General features: G+C 41.2%; 1 protein-coding gene and 1 non-coding gene across 4 annotated transcripts; both read right to left on the reverse strand.

Annotated features, from left to right (window-relative positions):
- Positions 1–677: 677 nt before the first annotated feature.
- On the reverse strand, positions 678–17862 carry ANP32E (acidic nuclear phosphoprotein 32 family member E). 3 transcript variants are annotated; one of them, XM_045479010.1, is made up of 7 exons: positions 17417–17856; positions 14193–14342; positions 13604–13726; positions 12673–12838; positions 10751–10932; positions 4657–4711; positions 678–2893 (listed from the first exon to the last, which is right to left on the reverse strand). In XM_045479010.1, the coding sequence occupies exons 1-7, from the start codon at positions 17468–17470 to the stop codon at positions 2823–2825; spliced, it is 801 nt and encodes a 266-aa protein (XP_045334966.1). In that variant the 5' UTR covers positions 17471–17856; the 3' UTR covers positions 678–2822. The 3 variants fall into 3 exon arrangements, 2 of the variants coding, with proteins under 2 accessions (XP_045334966.1, XP_045334967.1); XR_006712733.1 differs by lacking the exon at positions 10751–10932; XM_045479011.1 differs by lacking the exons at positions 678–2893; positions 4657–4711; positions 12673–12838 and having other exon boundaries at positions 10768–10932; positions 17417–17862.
- A 2804-nt stretch (positions 17863–20666) lies between these two features.
- LOC123600061 lies at positions 20667–20853 on the reverse strand. Its single transcript, XR_006713460.1, has one exon. It is a non-coding gene; the product is annotated as a U2 spliceosomal RNA (small nuclear RNA).
- Positions 20854–22864: the final 2011 nt, after the last annotated feature.

The raw sequence follows: 22864 nt of genomic DNA on the forward strand, positions 1-22864 counted from the left end.
AATCACGTTAGTTAACTATGGATAGGTTACATCAACTGTCGGAAACAAAGTTATGACTTCAAATCAAAATACAAAACCGTACTGGCTCAATTTGCAACTCCAAAAGGAAAGTTAAAGGAACCCAGAATTTTTTCTGCTTCTTGGACAAAAGTGAATAAATAAGGCAGATGATGAGTTAAACTATTAAATTGTAATGTCTCACATGACATCCAAGTGTTTGAGAACTTTCGGGCTGTTTCTGTTTTTATTTTTTTATTTTACTTATTTATTTTTTTTAATTTTTTTTTTTCAACGTTTATTTATTTTTGGGACAGAGAGAGACAGAGCATGAACGGGGGAGGGGCAGAGTGAGAGGGAGACACAGAATCGGAAACAGGCTCCAGGCTCTGAGCCATCAGCCCAGAGCCCGACGCGGGGCTCGAACTCACGGACCGCGAGATCGTGTCCTGGCTGAAGTCGGACGCTTAACCGACTGCGCCACCCAGGCGCCCCTGTTTCTGTTTTTAAAAAGACATTCAAAGCCCCAGTGGAGGGTTCAAAAAGTGAATGTCATACACTGAAACTATTAACAAATCTTCCATTTATTTGAAGCAATTCAATTTCAAAAACTTTTAAGTTACAGCAGTCACAGAAGAAAAAAAAACAGGGAACAGAAACAAAATAATCGGAGTGCTGCATTTTTTTGTTTTTAACACTGTCATGGCTTTATTTAAAACACAGTTGCACAAAAGTATTAACTTCAAAGTTTTTTAAGGACAGTTTTGAGGAATTTAACACACTATATACATACTGCCATACAAAGAGCATTAAAATAGGACCAAAAACTTCTACAAAATATAAAACCCACCCTTACTTATTTGCATGAAAATACCACCCACAAAGCTAAATAAGTCTTAAAAAAGTCATTTGGAGGCTCTAAATGTTGTTTTCAAACCAAAGAACTCTAATTTTGATTGCACAATAAGACGATTGATAAAGTCAGTATATAGATTTCATTTTAAAAATAAGTATTTTATAGTCTGGCATATACTCTGTGATGAGAATTCTTAGGGACTACAACAGGGCATTTCAAATGTTAAAAAGGAGTAAAATGTTAGCCTTTTGGAGATTCCAATCCCCCCCTCAAAACTTATTCCAAGAGTTTTATTTCAGTCACTTGTGCAACGTTTTTAGTTTACCCACAAATAACTTCTTAGTTTTTACTCTAAAACCCAAAGTCATACATTTGAAGCTAAAAAAGAAGTTCTTTACTCAGTAATTTAAATGTGTCCCAGTAACTTCAATTAATTTGCTGAATGCTAACTTTACAAAAACTTACAGATATCCAAAACAAAGCAGAAAAACATTTAGATAGCCAAGAATTTCAAAAGCAATTGCCTTGACCGTGGAGCCTCCACAACAAAAAGGGGATGTACTTTTCTATTGTTATTATATTTAGTAGCCATATATAGAAACACACATTTGTCCTGAAATATTTTTAATGGACATCCACTTGAAAATAAATCTTAATCTTGAATACTGATTTAGTTTCAAATATGTTTCCAACTGCCCAGTATATTCCAATTAAAAGCTATATCTGGTAATACCTTAAAACTATAAGAATAATGAAAGGTTCTACTCAGAAAAATTAGAAATACTTTGCAGTGTGGTATCTAAATCTTTTGGGAAGCTAACTTGAAAATTTGACTTGAATGTCTCATTAATTATCAACAGGCAATAGTTCTGACTTTTGAGGAATATTAATTCTGCTTCTGAAAGCCTCCTCTACTTTTCTTTCTGCATCCTAATAATACGGTCTGTACATCTTGTCAATCAAAAATGATTTACAGTAAGCAGAATCTGTTGCATACAAATGTACTGGTAATAATATTCGTATCTCAGAAAATACTCAATTTCTTTCACTTAGCTTGTTTAAAACTGAGACAGTCTGAAAAGGTGGTTGAGGTATAAAAGACTAAAAGTTTTCCTGGGTATCACATGAGTTTCCCAACTTTTTTTTGAGATAGAGGGAGAGGAGTGAAAAGAGAAATGAAAGTGATTATAAAGGAATTGCTGGGAGGAAAATAAAGAATGCACATTTAAAAACAAAATAACCAACCTACTAGTATGTTGTAATCTTCAGCCTGAAAAAGAAAGGGCTCACCTGCATGTCTCTGAACACATCTCTCTGAACTTCAAAAAGAAAATCGTATTAGTCACCTGACTTTAAAAGTTTTCAGAAGCCTCCACAAAAGCTATGAACTATATTGTTGAGTAGAACCTTTACTATTCTGCTCCTACTTTCCAAGCTACTCAAGTGACAAAAAAGCATCCAAATACCCTTAGCCAAAAAAAAAAAAAAAAGTCATTGCCTTCAAACTAAAGATCTCTGGGTCACCTCTAAAAAAATAACCAACTTCTCATTCAAGAGACTTCATTTCATATTCCAGCTGATCGTGATTTCCATTAACTATAAATAACTTTAAAACCTTATGAATGAAATGCACCAAACTACGCCTGTGTAAAAGTGATCATGTTTTAATTATGGGCTAAAAATAACTAATACAATGAGCTTGAATGAGAAAAATGAAGATTCTAAATAAATTGCTAGGGAATTTCACAACGGGGTCAATGAAAATGTTTTCTCTACATACAGTATGATCATTAACAGACTAGTAAATCTTATTTGGAATGATAAGGCAAAAATAGTAAAACCACACTTTTCCTATAAAAAGTTACAGGTTATTTTCCGTAGGGTTCACTATGGTACATGAAGAAACAAAGAAGATGTGATCACTCTATTGCACACCCAGGAACTTTAGGGAATCTGGTCTTAGAATGATCTAGTCGTCTTCTTCATCTCCATCGTCTTCAGCATCTCGTTTCCTTTTTTCCCCTCGAAGACCTTCTTCTTCTGAAGGAAGAGTGAAAGAAAAATTGTAAAGTACTCAATTTTAACAAATGAGTACCTGTTAAATTACAAAGTTTTGAATCTATCTTAGTGAAAACTTAATGGCATAAAAAAAATTACAGGTTTGGGGCACCTGGGTGGCTCAGTTGGTTAAGCATCCGACTTCAGCTCAGGTCATGATCTCATGGTTAGTGGGTTCGAGCCCTGCGATGGGCTCTGTGTTGATAGCTCAGAGCCTGGGGCCTGGAGCCTGCTTTGGATTCAGCGTCTCCCTATCTCTCTGCTTCTCCCCTGTTCATGCTCTGTCTCTCTCTCTCAAAAATAAATAAACATTAAAAAAAATTTTTTTTTAATTATAAGTTTAAGTTTCCTCTCTGAAAATTTTTCAATTTTAGTGTATTGTAAAGGCTTAATACACAGAAATCCATAAATAATGACAGCTTGCTGTGCACCCTTGTGGCCAAATCATGAAGTACAGATCAAGAAACTAGGGGCTTGTCATTACAAGAATTATTAGCGAATTTTTAAATTTATTTTGAAAGACCTAGGTAAAGAGGACTAGAGAGCATTATTTGAGAATTCCACTGCTCTTCTCTTGAGAGATAAGGCTTCACCCTCTTCAAAATGAAAGACCTAAGAAAGTAATAAATTAAGGCTCAAGGTTCCATGATCTCTTCATACCATTTTAAAAATAAATGTTAGAGTGGTGCCTGGGTGGCTCAGTCGGTTAAGTGTCCGACTTTGGCTCAGGTCATGATCTCACAGTTCGTGGGTTCTAGCCCCGCATAGGGCTCTGTGCTGACAGCTAAGCCTGGAGCCTGCTTTGGGATTCTCTGTCTCCCTCTCTGCTCTTCCCCTGCTCGTGCTCTGTCTCTCAAAAATAAATAAACGTTAAAAAAATTTTTTTTTTAATAAAAATAAATGTTAGAGGCTGGTTTTTTGTTTGTTTTTTAATGAAATTATTGAATGCCCTGAGAACATTACTCTTTTAAAAAGGTTTTAGGGGTGCCTGGCTGGCTTGTTACAAGGAGCATAAGACTCTTGATCCCAACCAAGGTCATGAGTTCGAGCCCCACGTTTAGTGTACAGATTACTTTCACGTTGCCCCACGTTGAGTGTAGAGATTGATTAAAATCAATTTTATTTTATTTTATTTTATTTTTTTTATTTTTTTAACGTTTATTTATTTTTGAGACAGAGAGAGACAGAGCATGAACGGGGGAGGGTCAGAGAGACAGGGAGACAGAATCTGAAACAGGCTCCAGGCTCTGAGCGGTCAGCACAGAGCCCGACGCGGGGCTCGAACTCATGGACCGTGAGATCATGACCTGAGCCAAAGTCAGACGCTTAACCGACTGAACCACCCAGGCGCCCCTACTTAAGTCAATTTTATTTTATTTTTTTTTTTCCAACGTTTATTTATTTTTGGGACAGAGAGAGACAGAGCATGAACAGGGGAGGGGCAGAGAGAGAGGGAGACACAGAATCGGAAACAGGCTCCAGGCTCTGAGCCATCAGCCCAGAGCCTGACGCGGGGCTCGAACTCACGGACCGCGAGATCGTGACCTGGCTGAAGTCGGACGCTTAACCGACTGCGCCACCCAGGCGCCCCTTAAATCAATTTTAAAAGAAAAAGGTTTCATACTTCTCAAGGTGCTCTATGTTACCAAAATCAATTACAATTTGAATTATAGACTCATTTGTTAAAGTATATGAATAGCTGTAACTTGAATGTTAGGATTTCTTTAATGGCTAATGTAACTCACCATCTTCTTCCTCTTCTTCCCCTTCTTCAACATAGTCATCATCATCTTCTTCATCCTTGAAAATCAAATATTCGATTTGAGAATAAAAAGCCATGACGCATATTTTTCACTGTTTGGTAATAATACATTCCAACAAGAGCAAAAAACTATGGTCATTCTACATTCTGACAACCTGTGTCTAACTTACATAGGTGTTTTCTAGGAACCCAACTAAATCTATATTCTTTATGAAAGTAATTTATGTTTTGGACCAGCACTGTTCAAAAGAACTTTCTGCAACAATGGAAATGTTCTGTATCTATGCTGTCCACATGTGGCTACTGAGCATTTAAAATGTGACCAGTACAGGGGTGCCTGGCTGGCTCAGTCAGCAGAACATGCAACTTTTTTTTTTTAAGTTTATTTATCCATTGAGAGAGAGAGAGAGAGAGAGAGAGGGAGAGGGGCGGGGGGGGGGTGGGGGGAGAGAGAGAGAGAGAGAGAGAGAGTGTGTGTGTGTGTTTGTGTGTGTACGGGTGTGTGCAAGTGGGATAGGAACAGAGAGAGGGGGAGAGAGAATCCCAAGCAGGCTCTGCACTGTCATCATGGAGCCCAATGTGGGACTCAAACCCACAAACCGTGAGAGATCGTGACCTGAGCCGAAATCAAGAGTTAGACGCCTAACTGACTGAGCCACCCAGGTGCCCCAAAGTGTGCAACTCTTGATCTTGCAGTTGTGAGTTGGAGCCCCATGTTGGGTGTAGAGATTACTTAAAAATAAAAAAAATCTTAAAAAATAAATGAAATAAATAAAAATAAAAAAATAAAATGTGACCAGTACAAACAAGGAACTAAATTTTTCATTTTATTTTAATTTAAATAACGAAATATGTCCAGTGGCTACTATAATGGACAGAGTACCTTTAGACTATTTCAAAGAAAGGTCTTCTATTTTATAGACTGAGAAAGTAATTACCTGAATTCTTGCCCCAACATAGTAATATGCACTAAATATGTCATTTAATCTCTCTAGACCTCAGTTTTCCTTTTTTTTTTTTTTTTAATGTTTATTTTTCAAAGAGACAGAGCATGAGTCGGGGAGGGGCAGACAGAAGGAGACACAGAATCTGAAGCAGACTCCAGGCTCTGAGCTGTCAGCACAGAGCCCGACGTGGGACTCGAACTCACAAACGGTGAGTTCATGACCTGAGCCGAAGTTGGACACTTAACCGACTAAGCCACCTAGGTGCCCCTGGACCTCAGTTTCCTAATCAATAAAAGAAAGTATTCATCTAGAAATTCTACAAGTTCCTTCTATATCTAAAAATCTACACATCAAAACAGCAAAAAAAATCACACAAAAAAGTCACAAAACTTGATCTACAACTCTTGTGAAAGAGCTGTTCAGGATAGCTAAGATGTAAACATAGCCTTGAAACATCATAACTTTTTTTTTTTTTTACTTTAACCAATTGGGATACAAATCTCTAAAGTGCACTACCATTTTATGCTAACAAACCTTTCCCTTGCATAATCAGTCATCATTTTGACCATGAACATTATACTCATTAGTGTATGCTATTCCCTCAGAGCCTATTAATATATGTAGGATGGTTTTCTCCTTTTAAAAATGACCCTCACCTCTACTTTTAATTGTACCTTTTCCTAGTTTTCGTGCCTTCTCTTTTACAGTAGGTTACTACTTCAATTTTAATCTGCTATGGATTCAGAAAATAGATCAATAAGCTTATTAGAGATTTGAATATAAAAGAGAAAATAGGTTTAGAATAACAGCTGAAACACTGTCCTACAAAGAAAATGTCTTTGGTTACTTTATGTTGGCTATTCAGAGGCCTTTTACACTTACTGCCAAATAGTTGAGTTCTACTATATGTTTGAAAAAAATGAAACCAATCTAGGGTCTCCCCTCCAACCCCACAAAAGTTTACTGCTCCTTAAAAATATTTTAATTGGCAGGGCACGTGGGTGGCTCCATCGGTTAAGTGTCTGACTTCAGCTGAGTTCATAATTTCATGGTTCGTGGGCTCGAGCCCCATATCAGGCTCTGTGCTAACAGTGCAGAGCCTGCTTTGGATTCTGTGTCTCCCTCTCTTTCTGCCCCTCTCCCACTCACTCTTTATCTCTTTCAAAAATAAACATAAAAGAAACACTTTAATTGGCAAATGTCAAGAATTGCTGGGTATTGAAGGAAAATTTGTACAACCCATCCCTTTCACAGTATCCATAGCCCCATTTGTGTCTAGAAATACTAAACAGAACTTAATTTCCCAGCACGTAGCTAGGATCCCCTGAGAAACTCAACTGCACAACACTCATATCAGAAATCAGTCTTATACAATCAATTCAAATACTGAAAAGCATTCTATACCAGAACATCATCAAGCTACAAGGAGCAGAAGGAATAGATGGGGTAGCCAATAGTATAAAAAGGAACCACAGTAAAAATCAGGAGAACCTAAAGCCTTAAACTAAAGAGGAAAAGAAAGGAAGAGAGAAGGGTAGAGGAGAGAGGGGACAGGAAGAGGAAGGAAAGGGAAAGAAATAAGAAGAAAAACAAGGGACACATTTTAAACATCTCCTATCTGCAAATGATAAGTGAGGATATTTAAATATTTGCAATTTTTTAAAAAACAGTGGAGACACTAATCACATTTATTCCTTAATTTAGAAAAGCCCAAGTCTCAAAAGCTAATTACTTCTCTGGATTTTGCTTTAAACAAAATATGGTTCAACTAATTGATTCATGGAGTGGCTCAGTCAGTTAAATATCTGACCTTTTTTTTTTTTTAATTAACATTTTATTTATTTTTCAGAGACAGAGTGTGAGTGGGGGAGGGGCAGAGAGCGAGGGAGACATAGAATCCCAAGCAGGCTCCAGGCTCTGAGCTGTCAGCACAGAGCCCAGCAGGGGCTGGAACCCACCAACTGTGAGATCATGACCTGAGCTGAAGCTGGGTGCTAAACCAACTGAGCCACCCAGATGTGCCAAGTATCTGATTCTTGATTTTGGCTCAGGTCATGATCTCACAGTTTGGGAGTTCGAACCCCACATCAGGCTCCGTGCTGTCAGTGCAGAGCCTGCTTGGGATTCTCTTTCTTTCTCTCTCTCCCTCAAAAATAAATAAATAAAACTTTAAAAAGTTGATTCATGTTTTTAAGCCTTTTTTATTTTTTATTATTTTTTTAATGTTTATTGAGAGAGAGAGAGAGGGAGCAGGGGAGGGGCAGAGAGAGGAGAGAGAGAGAATCCCAAGCAGGTTCTGCACTGTCAGCACAGAACCCAGTGTGGGGCTCAATCTCACTAACCTTGTGAGATCATGACCTGAGCCAAAATCAAGAGTCAGACGCTTAACCAACTGAGCCACCCAGGCATCTCTAAGCCTTTTTTTAAATTGAAGTAGACTTGACACACCATGTTACATTAGTTTCAGGTGTACAATATGGTGATTCAGCAAGTCTATATCTTATGTTACACTCACCACAAGTATAGCTATCATCTAAGCCTTTAGTTTTTAATGTCATCTATTAGATGATACCCCTCAATAAAAACTCAGCTTTCATCAGTGACTTATTCAGTAGAAACCATGATCTTTTCCCAATTAATGGGAAATAACATGTTTCCTCATTGTACTATGACAGTACAGGGGCACCACAATTCCCAATTCTTCTACAGCCCCCATCCCCATTTTTAACAAAATGTCCTACAGATACATCAAGACCCTCTTTATCCATATTAATTCCTTACCTCTAAAGAGCAGATGAAATAAAAATATTACTCAAACCATGCAGGTACTACACTGACTTAACATCGTGGGAATTACCTCAGAGATTTTTGCTCTATACTGGACTGTGTCACTTTTAACATTTCCCAATATTCAGTGGAATGATAAACACAAACATCAGCAGTCAGTTGAAAATCATTTTAATGTTTATTTCTTTTGGGAGACAGTATGTGGCTCCACGCCACCAGAGCCCAACAGAGGGCTTAAACTCACGAACCACAAGATTATGACTTGAGCCAAAACCTAGACTCAGACGCTTAACACACTGAGCTGCCAAGGCGCCCCAGTTGAAAGTCATTTTTAGGGGCAGGTACCTGGATGGCTCAGTCAGTTGAGCATCCGACTTCAGCTCAGGTCATGATCTCGCAGTTTGTGAATTCAAGCCCCTCATCAGGCTCTGTGCTGACAGCGTGAATCCTAGAATATGCTTCAGAATCTGTGTCTCCCTCTCTCTTCCCCTCCTCTGCTTGCCTCTGTCTCCATCTCAAAAATAAACAAACATTATGGGGTGACTGGGTGGCCCAAGTTGGTTAAGCATCTGACTTTGGCTCAGGTCATGATCTCCCAGTTCGGGAGTTTAAGCCCCACATCAGGCTCTGTGCTGACAGCTCACAGACTAGAGCCTGCTTCGCATTCTGTGTCTCCCTCTCTCTGCACCTCCGCCCCCCCTCCCCTCTCTCAAAAATAAATAAACGTTAAAAAATTTTGGGGAAAAAATGAATAAATAAATAAATAAGTAAATAAACATTAAAAAAAAACTTTTTAAAGTTTTAAACTACTTAATACTAGGGGTGCCTGGATGGCTCAATCAGTTACGCATCTGACTTTTGATTTTGGCTCAGGTTGTGATCTCATGGTTCATGAAATCAAGCCCCAGGACAGACTCTGAGTGGGTAGTACAGAGTCTACTTGAGATTCTCTCTCTCCCTCTCTACACTCCTCCCCCTCCTTATAAATAAATAAATAAATAAATAAATAATAAAATTATATCAGAGAAAAATTATCATCAGTGATATTACCTATCTAACCAATGTAAAGGTCATTAGGAAAACAAATAATGCTAACAATTCCTAGTCCAAATCAAGAGATATTATTTTTAATAATAAAAAACTTTGAATTATTAACATAAAACAATAATTTAACAACATTAGGAGAAAATAATAATTCCCAGGGGCTGAAGATCATTTGTTCAAGTCAACTGATGTTTTCTGTGAGCTTACTATGTTCCTGTCAACGCACTAGATGCTGAGATACAAAGATAAGTGGCCCTTCCCTCAAGGAGCTCACCCTCGAGTAGAAAGTGGCCAAATAAACAAGTTTTTACAAAAGTGTCTACAGGCAATAAAGCCTAATCAAGGTTCAAAGGTAACACAGGAAGGAGTAGTTATCTATGAAAACTTACAGAAAGCTTCAATAATGAAGCAACTCCAAAACAGTTTTTAAAGAGTCTGCAATGCATGATTTGCATAGTAGTCACAGGAGTATATATACATAAGTGGCTTGGTCATGGACTTGTACATAAAACCAGTGTACTTTACAAGCTTTACTATACTTAGGTTTACCTCAGTAAGAACAGAAAATAAAGTTCACCAGAGAGCATGGGTAGAAAGTCACTACAGATAGAATACACAATGTAGCTACAGTCAGAAAGGCAAGAAATAGCTCGGTGTGACAATTTAATTTGGTACTGAGGGAGAAGAGGCTAGAGGAGGAAGCAGGGGCTAATAATGATGGGCCTTGTATGTCTTGGTGGCAACAGGGAAACAAAGTGATTCATGCAGCCTGGTGACATGATCTCATTTGCATTCAGAGTAGCCAAGCACATACTGTGGATGATACACCTTTGTGGTGACACTGTATTCAGAGACCATTTGGAAAGCTACTACAAAACCATTAGCAAGACATAATTAGGGGAAAGGAAAGTCTTCTTGAGTGCCTACGATGTGCCGGGGACTAGACACTTTAAGTGTATTATCCTGTCAGTTCCTTAAAATAATCCTAAGAGGTTGGTATAATCTCCGTTTTATAAATGCAGAAGCTGAGGCTCAGAAACTTTTGTAAAATGTTCTCCGCCGTCCCACACCACTGAGGGCTGAGCGGTTTTGAACGATAGCTGGGTGGTAAAATTAATGGGGGTTTGCGATTATCTGGATACACTGTGAGCTGACGGACAGTGGGAAAAAGGGCAGGCAGACAGATACATGCAGACCCACAAGTCAGGAACAGCTTTCAGCTTTCCACTCAACTTCCTACTTTAGGACTTGACCTTAGGCCTAAATGGCTTTCAGTGCAGGTAAAAAGTGCCTATTCACCTGGATTTCTTCTTTCATTAAGTAGGAGAGGCCCACTTCCTCTTCTCCCTCTCCCAGTTCTGAGCCTGCCTCCTCCTCCTCCTCCTCCTCTTCCTCCTCCTCCTCGTCCTCCTCCTCCTCCTCATAGCCTTCTGGTGGACCAGCTTCATCTTCCTCTTCATCTTCGTCATCTTCATCTCCGTCTTTAAAAATATTTTGAAAGATGAACAAATGGCTGGGAAAAATGTTTCTTGCTAGTATGTCGATCCTATTTTCCCTTGTCCCAATCACCTCAAACTCTTAAGCCAACGGGTGGGTGGAAAGTATCCCAGGGTGATTTTCTTTTTTTTAAGACTTCCCTTTTGTAACATCCTCCTTTACTATTTGAGAAACATGGCTTCTAAATACTGAACTGTTTCCAACAAATAGATTGTCATCAAAACGTTGCATGCACTAGGGGCGCCTGGGGGGCTCAGTCCATTAAGCGTCCCACTTCAGCTCAGGTCATGATCTCGCAGTTTGTGAGTTGGAGCCCCACGTTGGGCTCTGTGCTGACAGCTCAGAGCTTTGGAGCCTCCTTCGGATGCTGTGTCTCCTTGTCTCTCTATCCCTTCCCCACTCTCACTCTGTTTCTCTCTCTCAAAAATAAGTAAACATTAAAAAAAAATTCTTTAATAAATAAAAAATGAAATGTTACATGCACTAAACTTTATTTTATTTTGTGGACACTTCAAAGCCCTTTTATCTATGATTCCATTCCATCATTTTCTAACATTGTTTATCCTTCAAATTTCTTTTTAGAGTAAAAAACTTTTTTTTTAAATATTTATTTTTGAGAGAGAGGGAGTGCAAGTGGGGGAGAGGTGTGGAGGTGGGGGACAAAGGATCCCAAGCAAGCTCCCTGCTGACAGCAGAGAGCCTGATGTGGAACTCAAACCCAGGAACCTCAAGATCATGACCTGAGTCAAAGTCAGATGCTTAACCAACTGAGCCACCCAGGCACCCCGTTACAGTAAAAAACTTTTATGGGGTCTTTTACTTGAGCAGGTCATGATCTCAAGGTTCATGAGAGGGGGAGCCCCGGGCTGTGCTCTGCAGCTGACAGTACAAAGCCTGCTCAGGATTCTCTCTGCCCCTCCCCCACTTGCGCTCTCTGATGCACTCTCTCAAAATAAATAAACTTAAAAAAAAAAAAACTTTTCAACCAAGAATAATAAACAGTATCCCATAACTAACAAGATCCATTCCATCATCTGTTAGTCACCCATTTATCCAAACATGTATATTCAGTATCTAATTTTAGAACATTTTCATCACCCCCCTCAAAAAAACCCATACACATTTACAGTCACTCCCCAATCTCCTCTCCCCCAGCCCTGGTGACCACTACTCCACCTTCTATGAATATGCCTATTCTGGACATGCCATACAAATGAAGTCATACAAAATGCGGCCTTTTGTGTCTGGCTTTTTTCACTTCATAGAATGTTCTCAAAGGTACAGCATTTATCAGTGCCTCATTCATTCTTATGACAGAATAATATTTCATTGTATGGACATATCACATTTTGTTTATCCATCAGTTGATAGGCCATTTGGATTGTTTCCATTTCTTGGCTATTATGGATAACACGCAAGGAATGGTTCCTTTTAAAAAAAAAAAAAAAAAAAGGTACTATTTTAAAAGTTACCACTTTTACTAGGTGGTGGTTACACAGTTTTTACAGATATAAAATTTTCACGGAGCTTGGTACTACAATAATCATTAAATTCCCCAAGCTACCAGAAATCTTAAAGAAGAAACACAGGATTAGGGCTTTGGGTTTTTAAATTTTTCTTCTTACTAATCTCTTTTTTTTCCCCCCAACACCTAAATATCCAGGCCCAATCTAAATTGCACGGCTAGACTGGAGGCTGTATTTATAGGCATTAAGAATGATTACCCTCATCGTCCTCTTCTTCTGAGTCCGGTGCCTCGTTATCATCCTGGTCAAATCCATCTAGGTAAGTGATTTGCTGCAGCAGTTCAAAAATACTTTCTCTGTAATCCTCCAGGTTTGTGATCTCACAATTAAACAAGTCAAGGCTTTTCAAATTTTTAAGATTTTGCTGGAAAAGTAAAAAGTTAAAGCTTACATTTCAAGATTTTAAATACTATATTACTTCTTTGTAATTCATGAACCAGAAAACACATATTTGAAATCAGAATGATTTTTGGATCTTTCGCATTTTATAACGAAGGGTTATTGTATCAATTCTCTTAATGAGGCCCCAGGATGCAAGTATCACGAGGGAAGGGGCTTTATTCTGTTCACCACTGTAACTGCAGCACCTGATTAGTGCCTTATAATGGTAGCCACTTAATAGATTCTGTTGACAAAATATGTGCATAAATAGACAATAACAACATTGTGGTTAGCTTAAATCTAGTCAAGCTTATTGTCAACAATTTTTACCTCCTCCCAAGCTTTTCTTTAAATCAGAGCAGCAGGGGCCCCTGAGTGGCTCAGTCAGTTAAGCATCCAACTTCAGCTCAGGTCATGATCTCAAGGTTTGTGGGTTCAGGCCCCACACAGGGCTCTGTGCTGACAACTCAGAACCTGGAGCCTGCTTCAGAGTCTGTGTCTCCCTCGTTCTCTGTCCCTCCCCCCGCTTGTGCTTGGTCTCCCTCTCTCTCTCTCTCAAAAATGAATAAACATTTAAAAAAATCTTTAAAAGAAGTAAAAGCAGTAACCATCTAGATCAAAACATGTAAGAAATTCAGAAGTTTCAAAGAGTGAAATATAAATCAATAATGAAATATAAATCAGTAAAACAGAAGCAAATCTCAGAAAATCAACCAAAAAAGAGAAAGTCCAGAGACTTTCCACTTACCAGAGCTTCTACTGTACTGAGATCTTTGATTTTGTTTCCACTCAGATTGAGGTAGGTAAGATTTGGACATTTCTCTGCCAGGACTTCCAAGCCTCCCGAAATTATATTGTCACTGAGTTCCAACTAAATATTCAACATGGAGAGAAAACAAACCATGGTGAAGGCTTAGGGCAGATCAGATTTTCAAAATATATCCATGTGAAGAAGAAAAACAATTGTCATTCTCTCTAGCTTCAAGAAACTGTCACAAATTATTAATTTCCAAATTCCCACCTACAAATGCCAAATAATATATTAGAACCCCTACAGAGTAAGCTTATAACCCTAGTTTGGCTCCAGTCGTTGGATCTTTATGTTTCAGAGAAAAATATTTGGTAGATATTAAATCCAAATTCATGTCATAAAGCAATTTCATTATTAAATGTAAATTTCTAAAAGCATTAATAGAGCTGATTCCAAAATCCTACATAACCCTTTTTCTTATCTGTAGAAGTTTGGAAACTTCTAATTAGAAGGCAGAATGGTTGTTTCACTTGGCCAAAACCTGGGCCTCAAAATTATGATGATTTCAAGCTTAATGCCAACTTACCTTTCGAAGTTTATTTAAGCTGGGCAGCCGGGCCAGTGAACTTAGTTCCACATTAGCCATACTCAGAAACTCTAGTTTTTTAAAAGTATCATTCAGGCCCTCAATTTCCCCATTGACACATAGGCAATTATCAAGGACTAATTCTGTCACCTGTAAGACAGAAAATGAATGAGTCTTTACTTTGCAATCTGTTTAGCAAAAGATCTGAGTCTTGACACACTGGAAACATGAAGATAAAACCATCGGTCCTGGGGCGCCTGGGTGGCTCAGTCAGTTAAGCATCAGACTTTGGCTCAGGTCATGATCTCGTGGTTTGTGGGTTTGAGCCCCACCTTGGGCTCTGTGCTGACAGCTCAGAGCCTGCTTGGGATTCTCTCTCTTCTTCTCTCACTGCCTCTCCCCCACTCCTGCTTTCTCTCTCACAAAATAAATAAACTTTAAAAAAAGAATACAGACATCAATCCCCTTATCCAGATCCTTTTCATTCTCTCCTCCCCCACCAAAACCTGAAATACAATCTAAAGTCATCATTCTAAGTTAACCTTTTAAATTTAAACTTAGACCAATTAGTTCAATGCCTGTTGAAATCACTGATGCAGGGGAAAAAAACTTTGAAAAAGGTCCCATGTGAAACTTGCTTCTGCCCCTGATGAGAAGGACTCTCAACATGAGAGCATATACTTTACAGTGAGGTGATGCCTGAGCTACTGGTAAAGGATTCCAGGGAGCTGCCCTAAAGCATAAGGGAGAAGAAAGGAGACTATTTTATTCATGTTTCCAGTTTAAATTCCTTGATCTTTGGTTGATAAATGCCACCATAACTCCCAAATACCTTATTAGCCTTCGTGAAGAAATGTTAGAAAGCTCATGCTGAGAAAGCTGGCTTTTAGAAGGGCCTAACAATGTCACCCAGAACGATACATCCTTGACAAAATGTTATTTCTCTGTAACACCCTCCTAGCATTTTTGTTTCTCCCACAGTGGGGGAGGGGGAGGGGCTGCATCCTCTATTAGGTCACAGTTGTAGAACAAAACTTGCCGCTGTGTGGACCTGGAAGGACTTAATCTTAAGGGGGAGACAGGAGACTCTGGCAGTCTATTCCCAATGCAAAAATATGTTTGAGGTATTTTGAGGGCTAAAAATTAGCAAGGAGGAATGATGCCACGTTCTCTAGTTGAGTATGACTTTGACAATTATTTTAGAGACCAGAGAAGGTATATGATCTGTTTAGAGGTAAGGAAGCCAAGGCCCAAAGGGTAAGAATGACTTGGCTAAGGTCACACAGCAGTTTGTATGACAGAGCCGTGCCTTACTCTAAATCTTCTGACTCCTGGTCCAGCTGAGCGGGAGGAGAGAGAGCCACAAGATTTGGTGTCAGAAAGCCAGTTCTTCCACTTAAGTAACTTCACTGCCCCCGAGGGGACTCCATTTGCTAATTTGGGTTCTAGAACAATACAATCCACCTTACAAGTCCCTCCAAGGAGAAAGGTAAAAAACAAACACAAACAGGTTTTGTAAACAGTAAATAGCTATACAAATACAAGAGACCGTTATTACACCACAGGGGAGGAAGGAGAGACTGCAAAAAAGCAACATCCGGCACTCCCCAAAACTAGCAAGGAAATTACTACGGACAGGGTAGGTAAATGAAAGGGGGGTATGGAGGAGCAAATTCACTTTTCCAAACTAAGACATACATTCACTTTTCCAAACTAAGACATGCTTCTGTAAGGTAGCTTTTTTTTTTCCTGAAGCCCCCAAAGAGTAGGCCCTAGAAAACTCCCATCTCTCTCTGGGGTGATAGCAGCGACTGTTTCCTCCTCCCCGCCCTTTGCCAATTTCAGAGAAAAAAGGACTTAAAACACATACACACACACACACACACACACACACACTAAGACCTTGGGTTCCCATTCTGCACGCCACCACAGCCCACCGAACAGAGCCCACTCCTCCCCTGTGCTGGTGTGCGCAGGCACCACCCCCACCCACCCCTGCAGAAAACAACTGTATCCTCATGTTCCACCTCTCGTGTTTATTTCAGAGGGCCGCAATTAACAAGACTCGACGCTTTCCTCGGCGTTCTGGAGTGAGAGGTTCCTCACGGACCACGGGCCCCGCTCTCGCGACCCGCAGCTCCGACCCACGGAACCCCAGACGGGGCGGGGACTCCTCGAGGGAAAGGGGGTCGCCTCCCCGCCCGCGTGTCCGGCACCTCCGCCCCGGGCGGAGAGGGCTGGGTGCAGCCGAGGAAGCGCCTTCAAACAGGAGGCGGAAACGCCTCCCGCCCGACCCCCGAAAAGTTGGCCGCGACCCGCCTCACGTGGCCCCTCCCAACCCCGTCTCTTTAACTGAGGCGACGGCAGCAAGAGCGCATCATTTAGTTTCGCCGAGCCCAGCTTTAACGCACAAAACTACTACGGCCCATTTGTTGAGTTCTGTGAAACCTTCTCCCGGGATCAAATTCGGAGTGACGGCCACTACGACACGACACGCCGAGTAGCATTACACCGCGGGGAGACCGAGGGGATTACGCCTCGCGTCCCCTCCCCACCTCCGGTCTCGGCGACGACTCCCAAAACTTACCCGCGGCCGCGGAACCGACCGCTGACCCAGATTCCGCCCGGCGGCGGGCGGCGGGCGGCGCGCGCCGCTTCCCGGGGGAGTGGGCGCAGCCGGCGGCAGACGGTACGCGGACTCCGCCAGGGACCCCAGCCCGCGCCCGGCGCGACGTCAGACACCCAAGGGCCTCGAGGCCGCGGGCATCCCCCGAAAAAAAGAAAAAAAGAGTTGGCAGCGTTGCAGAAAAGTTGGACTAACTTCTCAGGCGACGATGGCTGCAGCAGGGGCAAGTGGGACCGGTGGGTCGCCCCCACGCCACCGGCCCCCAGGAGAAGGAGGAGGAGGGAACGAGGCGGCGGAGCGGCCCCCAACACTCCGCTTCCTGCCCCCACCAGGACAGGACTCCCGACTCGAAGAGGGCTGAAGGAGGCTAAGCCCCCGGGTACACACAAAAACGCCCCTAGAAACTTAAACCTTCGCCATTTTTAAGTAGAAGATTTTAATTATTTAACACTTAAAATTAAATATTTCCCCCAAACCGTAACCTCAGGGTTACGGGGTTAACTCAATACCCCTCCTCAGACACCCACCCGGATCCCTACAAAGCCGATCTTCCCAATACAGGTCCGGTGGGGAAGGGGAGGGGGCTGAGTCATCTCACCTCCTCCGGGGCTCTGTTCCTTAACTCCAGGTTAATCCTCTTCTTCATCTCCATGTCCTCCTCCTGCTCTTCTGCGGCTACTCCCTTCCCTCACCCTTTCCTGCCTTTCCCACTACCCCCAACCCTTAATTTTAAAAGATTTGTAAATGAATGAAAAGAAAAGCAAATATAAACGCCCACCACCACCAGATAGGTGTGGGGAAGAAAGAAGAGAATAGCAAATGGAGTCCAAGGAGTTGGGACTCTAACTCGACTGCCCCCACCTCCTTGTCCACACACTCGCGCGCACTCACACGCACACACACACACGCGCGCACACACACATACACACACACATACACACACACACACACACACACCCGCAGTTCCTTCCCCTTCAATGGCTGCTCTGAGACTGAGCCTCCATGACACGGCACCGCCAACCCCCTGGCCTACACTCCACCCACCTCCCGAATGTATTGGTCAAGTCTTCAGCATCGCACTGTTTCATTGGACTGCACAAATGTCCGTCAGTCTTCAGGGTGGACCTGAACCAGAAGTACTGCGTCTATTGGCTACGACCAAGCGCGCAGTTAACTCCGATAGGTCCAGGAGGGTGTTCGTCCTGGGGAAATGATTTTGAATCCCTGTAGCCCCCCTCCTTTTCTTTGTGTGGTTGGCGCGCTTTCCCTAGGCTTTCGGACGGTTTTGATGCCCGCTGGATTTGTTTGGGGTTTTTTGTTTTTAGTGTGAAAGGGAGGGAGAAAGCATCTTACGTGCCCAGGTTGCAGGACTGATAATTTGGTACACAGCACGCACGAGCTCTTGGCCTTTTTAAAGCACCTTGCAGCCAAGGTGCGCCGCAACGTGCACATGATCTAAAAAGCGTGCCTTCATGGTACTGCCCTACTGGGGACAGTCTTCTGGTGCAGAACCAGAGCCGGGATAAAGATAGTATTTTAACTTCCACCCTGAAGGACTGAACGATTTTGAAAGAAGTTGGGTGAAGTATGTAAGTTAGGCACCTTTAAACAAAACTACCCTGAAGGAATTGTTACTGGGGTAATTGTTGCTGTAATAAACACTAAGTCCTTGAAGGAAAAACAGTGCTGGACTAATGAAAATCAGACGTCGATTCGCATAGAAATGGTACCCCAATGCCTCTCCTTTCTAATTTCCCCTCGGTTGGTTTCAATGGATATCTGTAGGTAAAATGTGCCTTTAAAAGTCTGAATGCGAGTATAAACCAGCGGGATGAGTTTTGTTTGTTTGTTTGTTTGTTTGTTTGTTTGTTTGTTTAATTTTGTCTTGAGCAGTCTAACTTTTCTCAGTTCTTGCTTAAATGTTGTCCTTATTCCCTTACACCGTTCTCAGGATAAACACCCAAAGAAATTCCAGATGATTTGGAGAAGAAAGTGGATGAATTAGTCCCAATTCCTCTCAGCGGAGTGCTTGTTGGCTATTTTTTCAGTTTCTCGGGTTAGAGACCTTTAAGGGTTTCAAACAGACTCCTCGCCACTTTGCCACCACCTCTGCTTCTCCCACGCAGAGACACACCGCTCCTCAATTAGGCTTACATTTTAAATGTAAATATTTAGTATTTTGCATGTTAAGTACTTTAAGGGGAAAGAAAATAGTGATTATCTTCTCAATCAGTGTTTCCTTTGAAATCTTGAAAAGGAAATTTTGTGAAGACGAAAACAGGGAAAGGGAGAGCTTTTGGTATAAATGACTTGGGGTGTGGGGCAGTCAATTCAGCGTTAGTTAAGCTTGTTTTGTTTTCACACAGGCTAAAGGAAGCCAGGATGATATGAAAACAACCAAATGGATTGAGGAACAGTTAAAGGAAGAGTTTTAAAAGGAGTGGGGGTGGGGGGCAGGAGTGGTGGAACAAAAGGGCTAAAAAGAAACCTGAAAGTACATTTTAGTACCAGCTTGAGTAGAAGACCTATGGTTGGTCTCATCCCACCAGCCACAGTAGGGTTTGGAACTCTGGAATGGCATCCCAAAGAGTTCAGGGAAGGCGATTCAGATCTAGGAGCCATACACATATGAATAATAGTTGAGACTATGAGAAAAAAATAATAAGATGCCCACAGAAAATATATTTAAGAGGAAGGCTATCCGGCAAAGGGGAGCAAAATATGATTGAGGGGAAGGAGAGAGGGACTGTCTACCAAAATAATCAAAGAAACTAAGGAACAGGCAGAAAAGAATGAGTTGAGGGGCACCTGGGTGGCTTAGTCAGTTGAGCCTCCGACTTCCACTCAGGTCATGATCTCATGGTCTGTGGGTTTGAGCCCCCTGTCGGGCTCTGTGCTGACAGCTCAGAGTCTGGAGCCTGCTTTGGATTCTGTGTCACCCTCTCTCTCTGCTCTTCCCCCACTTGCGCTTTGTCTCTCTCTCTCAAAAATAAACATTAAAAAAAAAATGAGGTTGAATTTGAGGGCAGGCGATATATGGAAGCCAAAGCGTTTCAAAGAAGAGATGATTATTGAGGTTAAATGGTAGGACTTTTATATCAGAACACAGAATGGGAGAGTATGTTGGAAATAATCAATGTGGGGAAAGGCCATGAATTCGTTTTGCCATTGGATAATAGCTTCAGAAAATACACTGTAGTAAGCATAGACAGGGATCCACCAAAGTGAGCCTTCCCTTCCCCCCCACCATCCCATAATTCCCATCCACCTGTCATCTCTCATGTGCCTTACCTCACCTCTTTCTAGTCTTAATCAAGAAGCCAGGATAAGAAATTGGGCGAAGAAAGAATCTCCAGAGGATTGGTGCACAGAAGGAAAGGTGTCAGGAAGAGGTTGGATGAAGAACATTACCAGGCTAGTAGATGGGTATATGGAGCTAAATGAAGGATGAAAAAATAAAATAGGGTCAGGAGAAGAGCCAAACTGATGAACTAGGACACGTTTTAAGCTGAAGTAATACAGCAGAGTTTATTTTAAATGGCAGAATGAAAAATGAGGTTAAGTTATCAGAAGGTGGAGGAAAGCAAAGGAGCAAGGAATTGAATGAATGAGAGGGTGGTTGGGACCACTCCTCTAATCCACCAATAAGATGGACACATCAGGATATTATTTAGCTCAACATGCCTTTAATGTTCAAAAACTAAACTCACCTTCTGCTGCCGAATATCTTCTGTTGCCCCTCTAGATCCACTCTTCACCCTTCTCCACCCTGCTCTGTAACTCAAAACCCACAGAGTCCTGTGACTTCCTGAGTTTGGTACATGGGAGAGGGCACTGGCAGAAGATCGGAAGTCTGGAGGACTGTGAGGTTGGAGTATTTATTCCTCAACTTCCTCGGTGGCAGGTTATAAGAGAGCTGAGTCTATTTACCAAAACCCACAGATCCTGTTAGAACTGTGGTGACCACTGTGATGTACCATCCAGATTTTCCTTCAGATACTACACTTGATCTTAGCCAAAAGGCCGAGAAGCGATTAGTTTCCCTCAGGAATGAGCGACTTATTCCCCCTGAATCTTGAGTAAATAAAGCATGGTTGTTCTTTTAAACTATTCAGTTTTGAGGTGATTTGTTACAGTGGATAACTAAGCAAGGGTATATACCCAAGGTCCTGTGCTTAGTAAATTGTGAAGATGAATCTCAAATCCAATTCCTGTGATCAAAATTAAGATATTTTTCCAAAGGTGGCCATTATAATCCTGTTTACTTTTTTTAATATTTATTTTATATTTGAGAGGAGGGGGAGAGGCAGAGAGAGGGAGACAGAGGATCCGAAGCGGGCTTGAATGCGGGAGCCCGAATTCACTGACAGTGAGATCGTGACCTGAGCCAGTCAGACACTTAACCAACTGAGCCACCAGGCGCCCCTATAATCCTGTTTAATTCTGAGATGCACAAAATGTTCTTCTCCCTGAAATATCATTCTTACTCTCTACTGATGCCCAGAATGCTACAAATAGATATTCGATATTATGACCCCTGTTGAGATACAAAAACTCTAGGAGAACTAATAAATAAACTTGATTATTCTATTAAAACTTAGTTGAAGATATTTATTAGATTTTTTTTTTAAGAAAAGGGTTTGATTGGCACCATGAATATTATAAAATAATTGAACTACCCTGCATTTTCCAGGTGTTTTCCAATTCCATTCTTTCTTTAATTCGGGATCCTTTTCACCTTAGGGGTTGTTAGTAAACACTGAAGTGGGAAGCATACACATTGTTGTGGTAAAATTTTTATTACTGTTGTGTGAAAACCAAATTTGGTGGAATATCTGCAAAAATTTTTAATTCATGGCCGAGATTTTCCAGTCTGAGTCACCTCTTTATATGTTAACATTGTGCAACCTGGTTTTAACATTAGCCAAAGTCAAACAAAATTAGAAGAGTAAGTCTCCCAAATAAATCCGTATTGCAATGGGAAATACAAATGATTGAGAGACTGTAACCTAGGAATTATTGCATCATTGCATTCTCCCAGTAGCATAAATAATAAATAGTTTTCTTTTTTTAATTTTTTTTTTTTGCATTTATTTATTTTTGAGAAACAGAGTGAGACAAAGCATGAGCGGGGGAGGGGCAGAGAGAGAAGGAGACACAGAATCTGAAGCAGGCTCCAGGCTCTGAGCAAGCGGTAAGCGGTAAGCCTGATGCAGGGCTCGAACCCACAAACTGTGAGATCATGACCTGAGCCGAAGTCAGATGCTCAACCGACTGAGCCACCCAGGGGACCCAATAGTTTTCTTAAAAGAAATTTGTAACCTTGGTAGCGAAATTACTTTCTGGGGCCCTTGGGTGGCTCAGTCGGTTGAGCAGCTGAATTCGGCTCAGGTCATGATCTCATGGTTAGTGGGTTTGAGCCCCACGTTGGGCTCTGTGCTGACAGCTCAGAGCCTGGAGCCTGCTTCGAATTCTTTTGTTTCCTTCTCTCTCTGCCTCTCCCTTGCTCATGCTCTGTCTCTCTCTGTCTCAAAAATAAATATAAACATTAAAAAGCTTTTTAAAATTACTTTCAAAAGACTAACAAACTTCTGGTTAAAAGGAAGATAATTTAGGGGCGCCTGGGAGGCTCGGTTGGTTGGGTACCTGACTTCAGCTCAGGTCATGATAGCACAGTTTGTGAGTTCAAACCCCGCGTCAGGTTCTGTACTAACAGCCTGGAGCCTGCTTCTGATTCTCTCTGTGTGTGTCTCTCTCTCTGCCCCTTCCCTGCTCACACTCTGTCTCTCAAAAATAAACATTAAAAAAAAAAAAAGGAAAAAGAAAAAAAAGGAAGATAATTTAATATACATATTTACTTCCATTTCTTCCCAAACCTTACTAAAATAACTTTAAAAGAATAAGATCTAAACCCAAATTTGTAACTCTGTGTGGTGATGGATGTTAACTAGACATACAGTGAGCATTTCACCATATATACAAATATCCAACCATTATGCTGGGAACCTAAAATTACTATAATGTTACATGTCAATTATATAGCTCA

The sequence above is a fragment of the Leopardus geoffroyi genome, chromosome C1, assembly GCF_018350155.1.
Source record: "Leopardus geoffroyi isolate Oge1 chromosome C1, O.geoffroyi_Oge1_pat1.0, whole genome shotgun sequence".
Lineage (NCBI taxonomy): Eukaryota > Metazoa > Chordata > Mammalia > Carnivora > Felidae > Leopardus > Leopardus geoffroyi.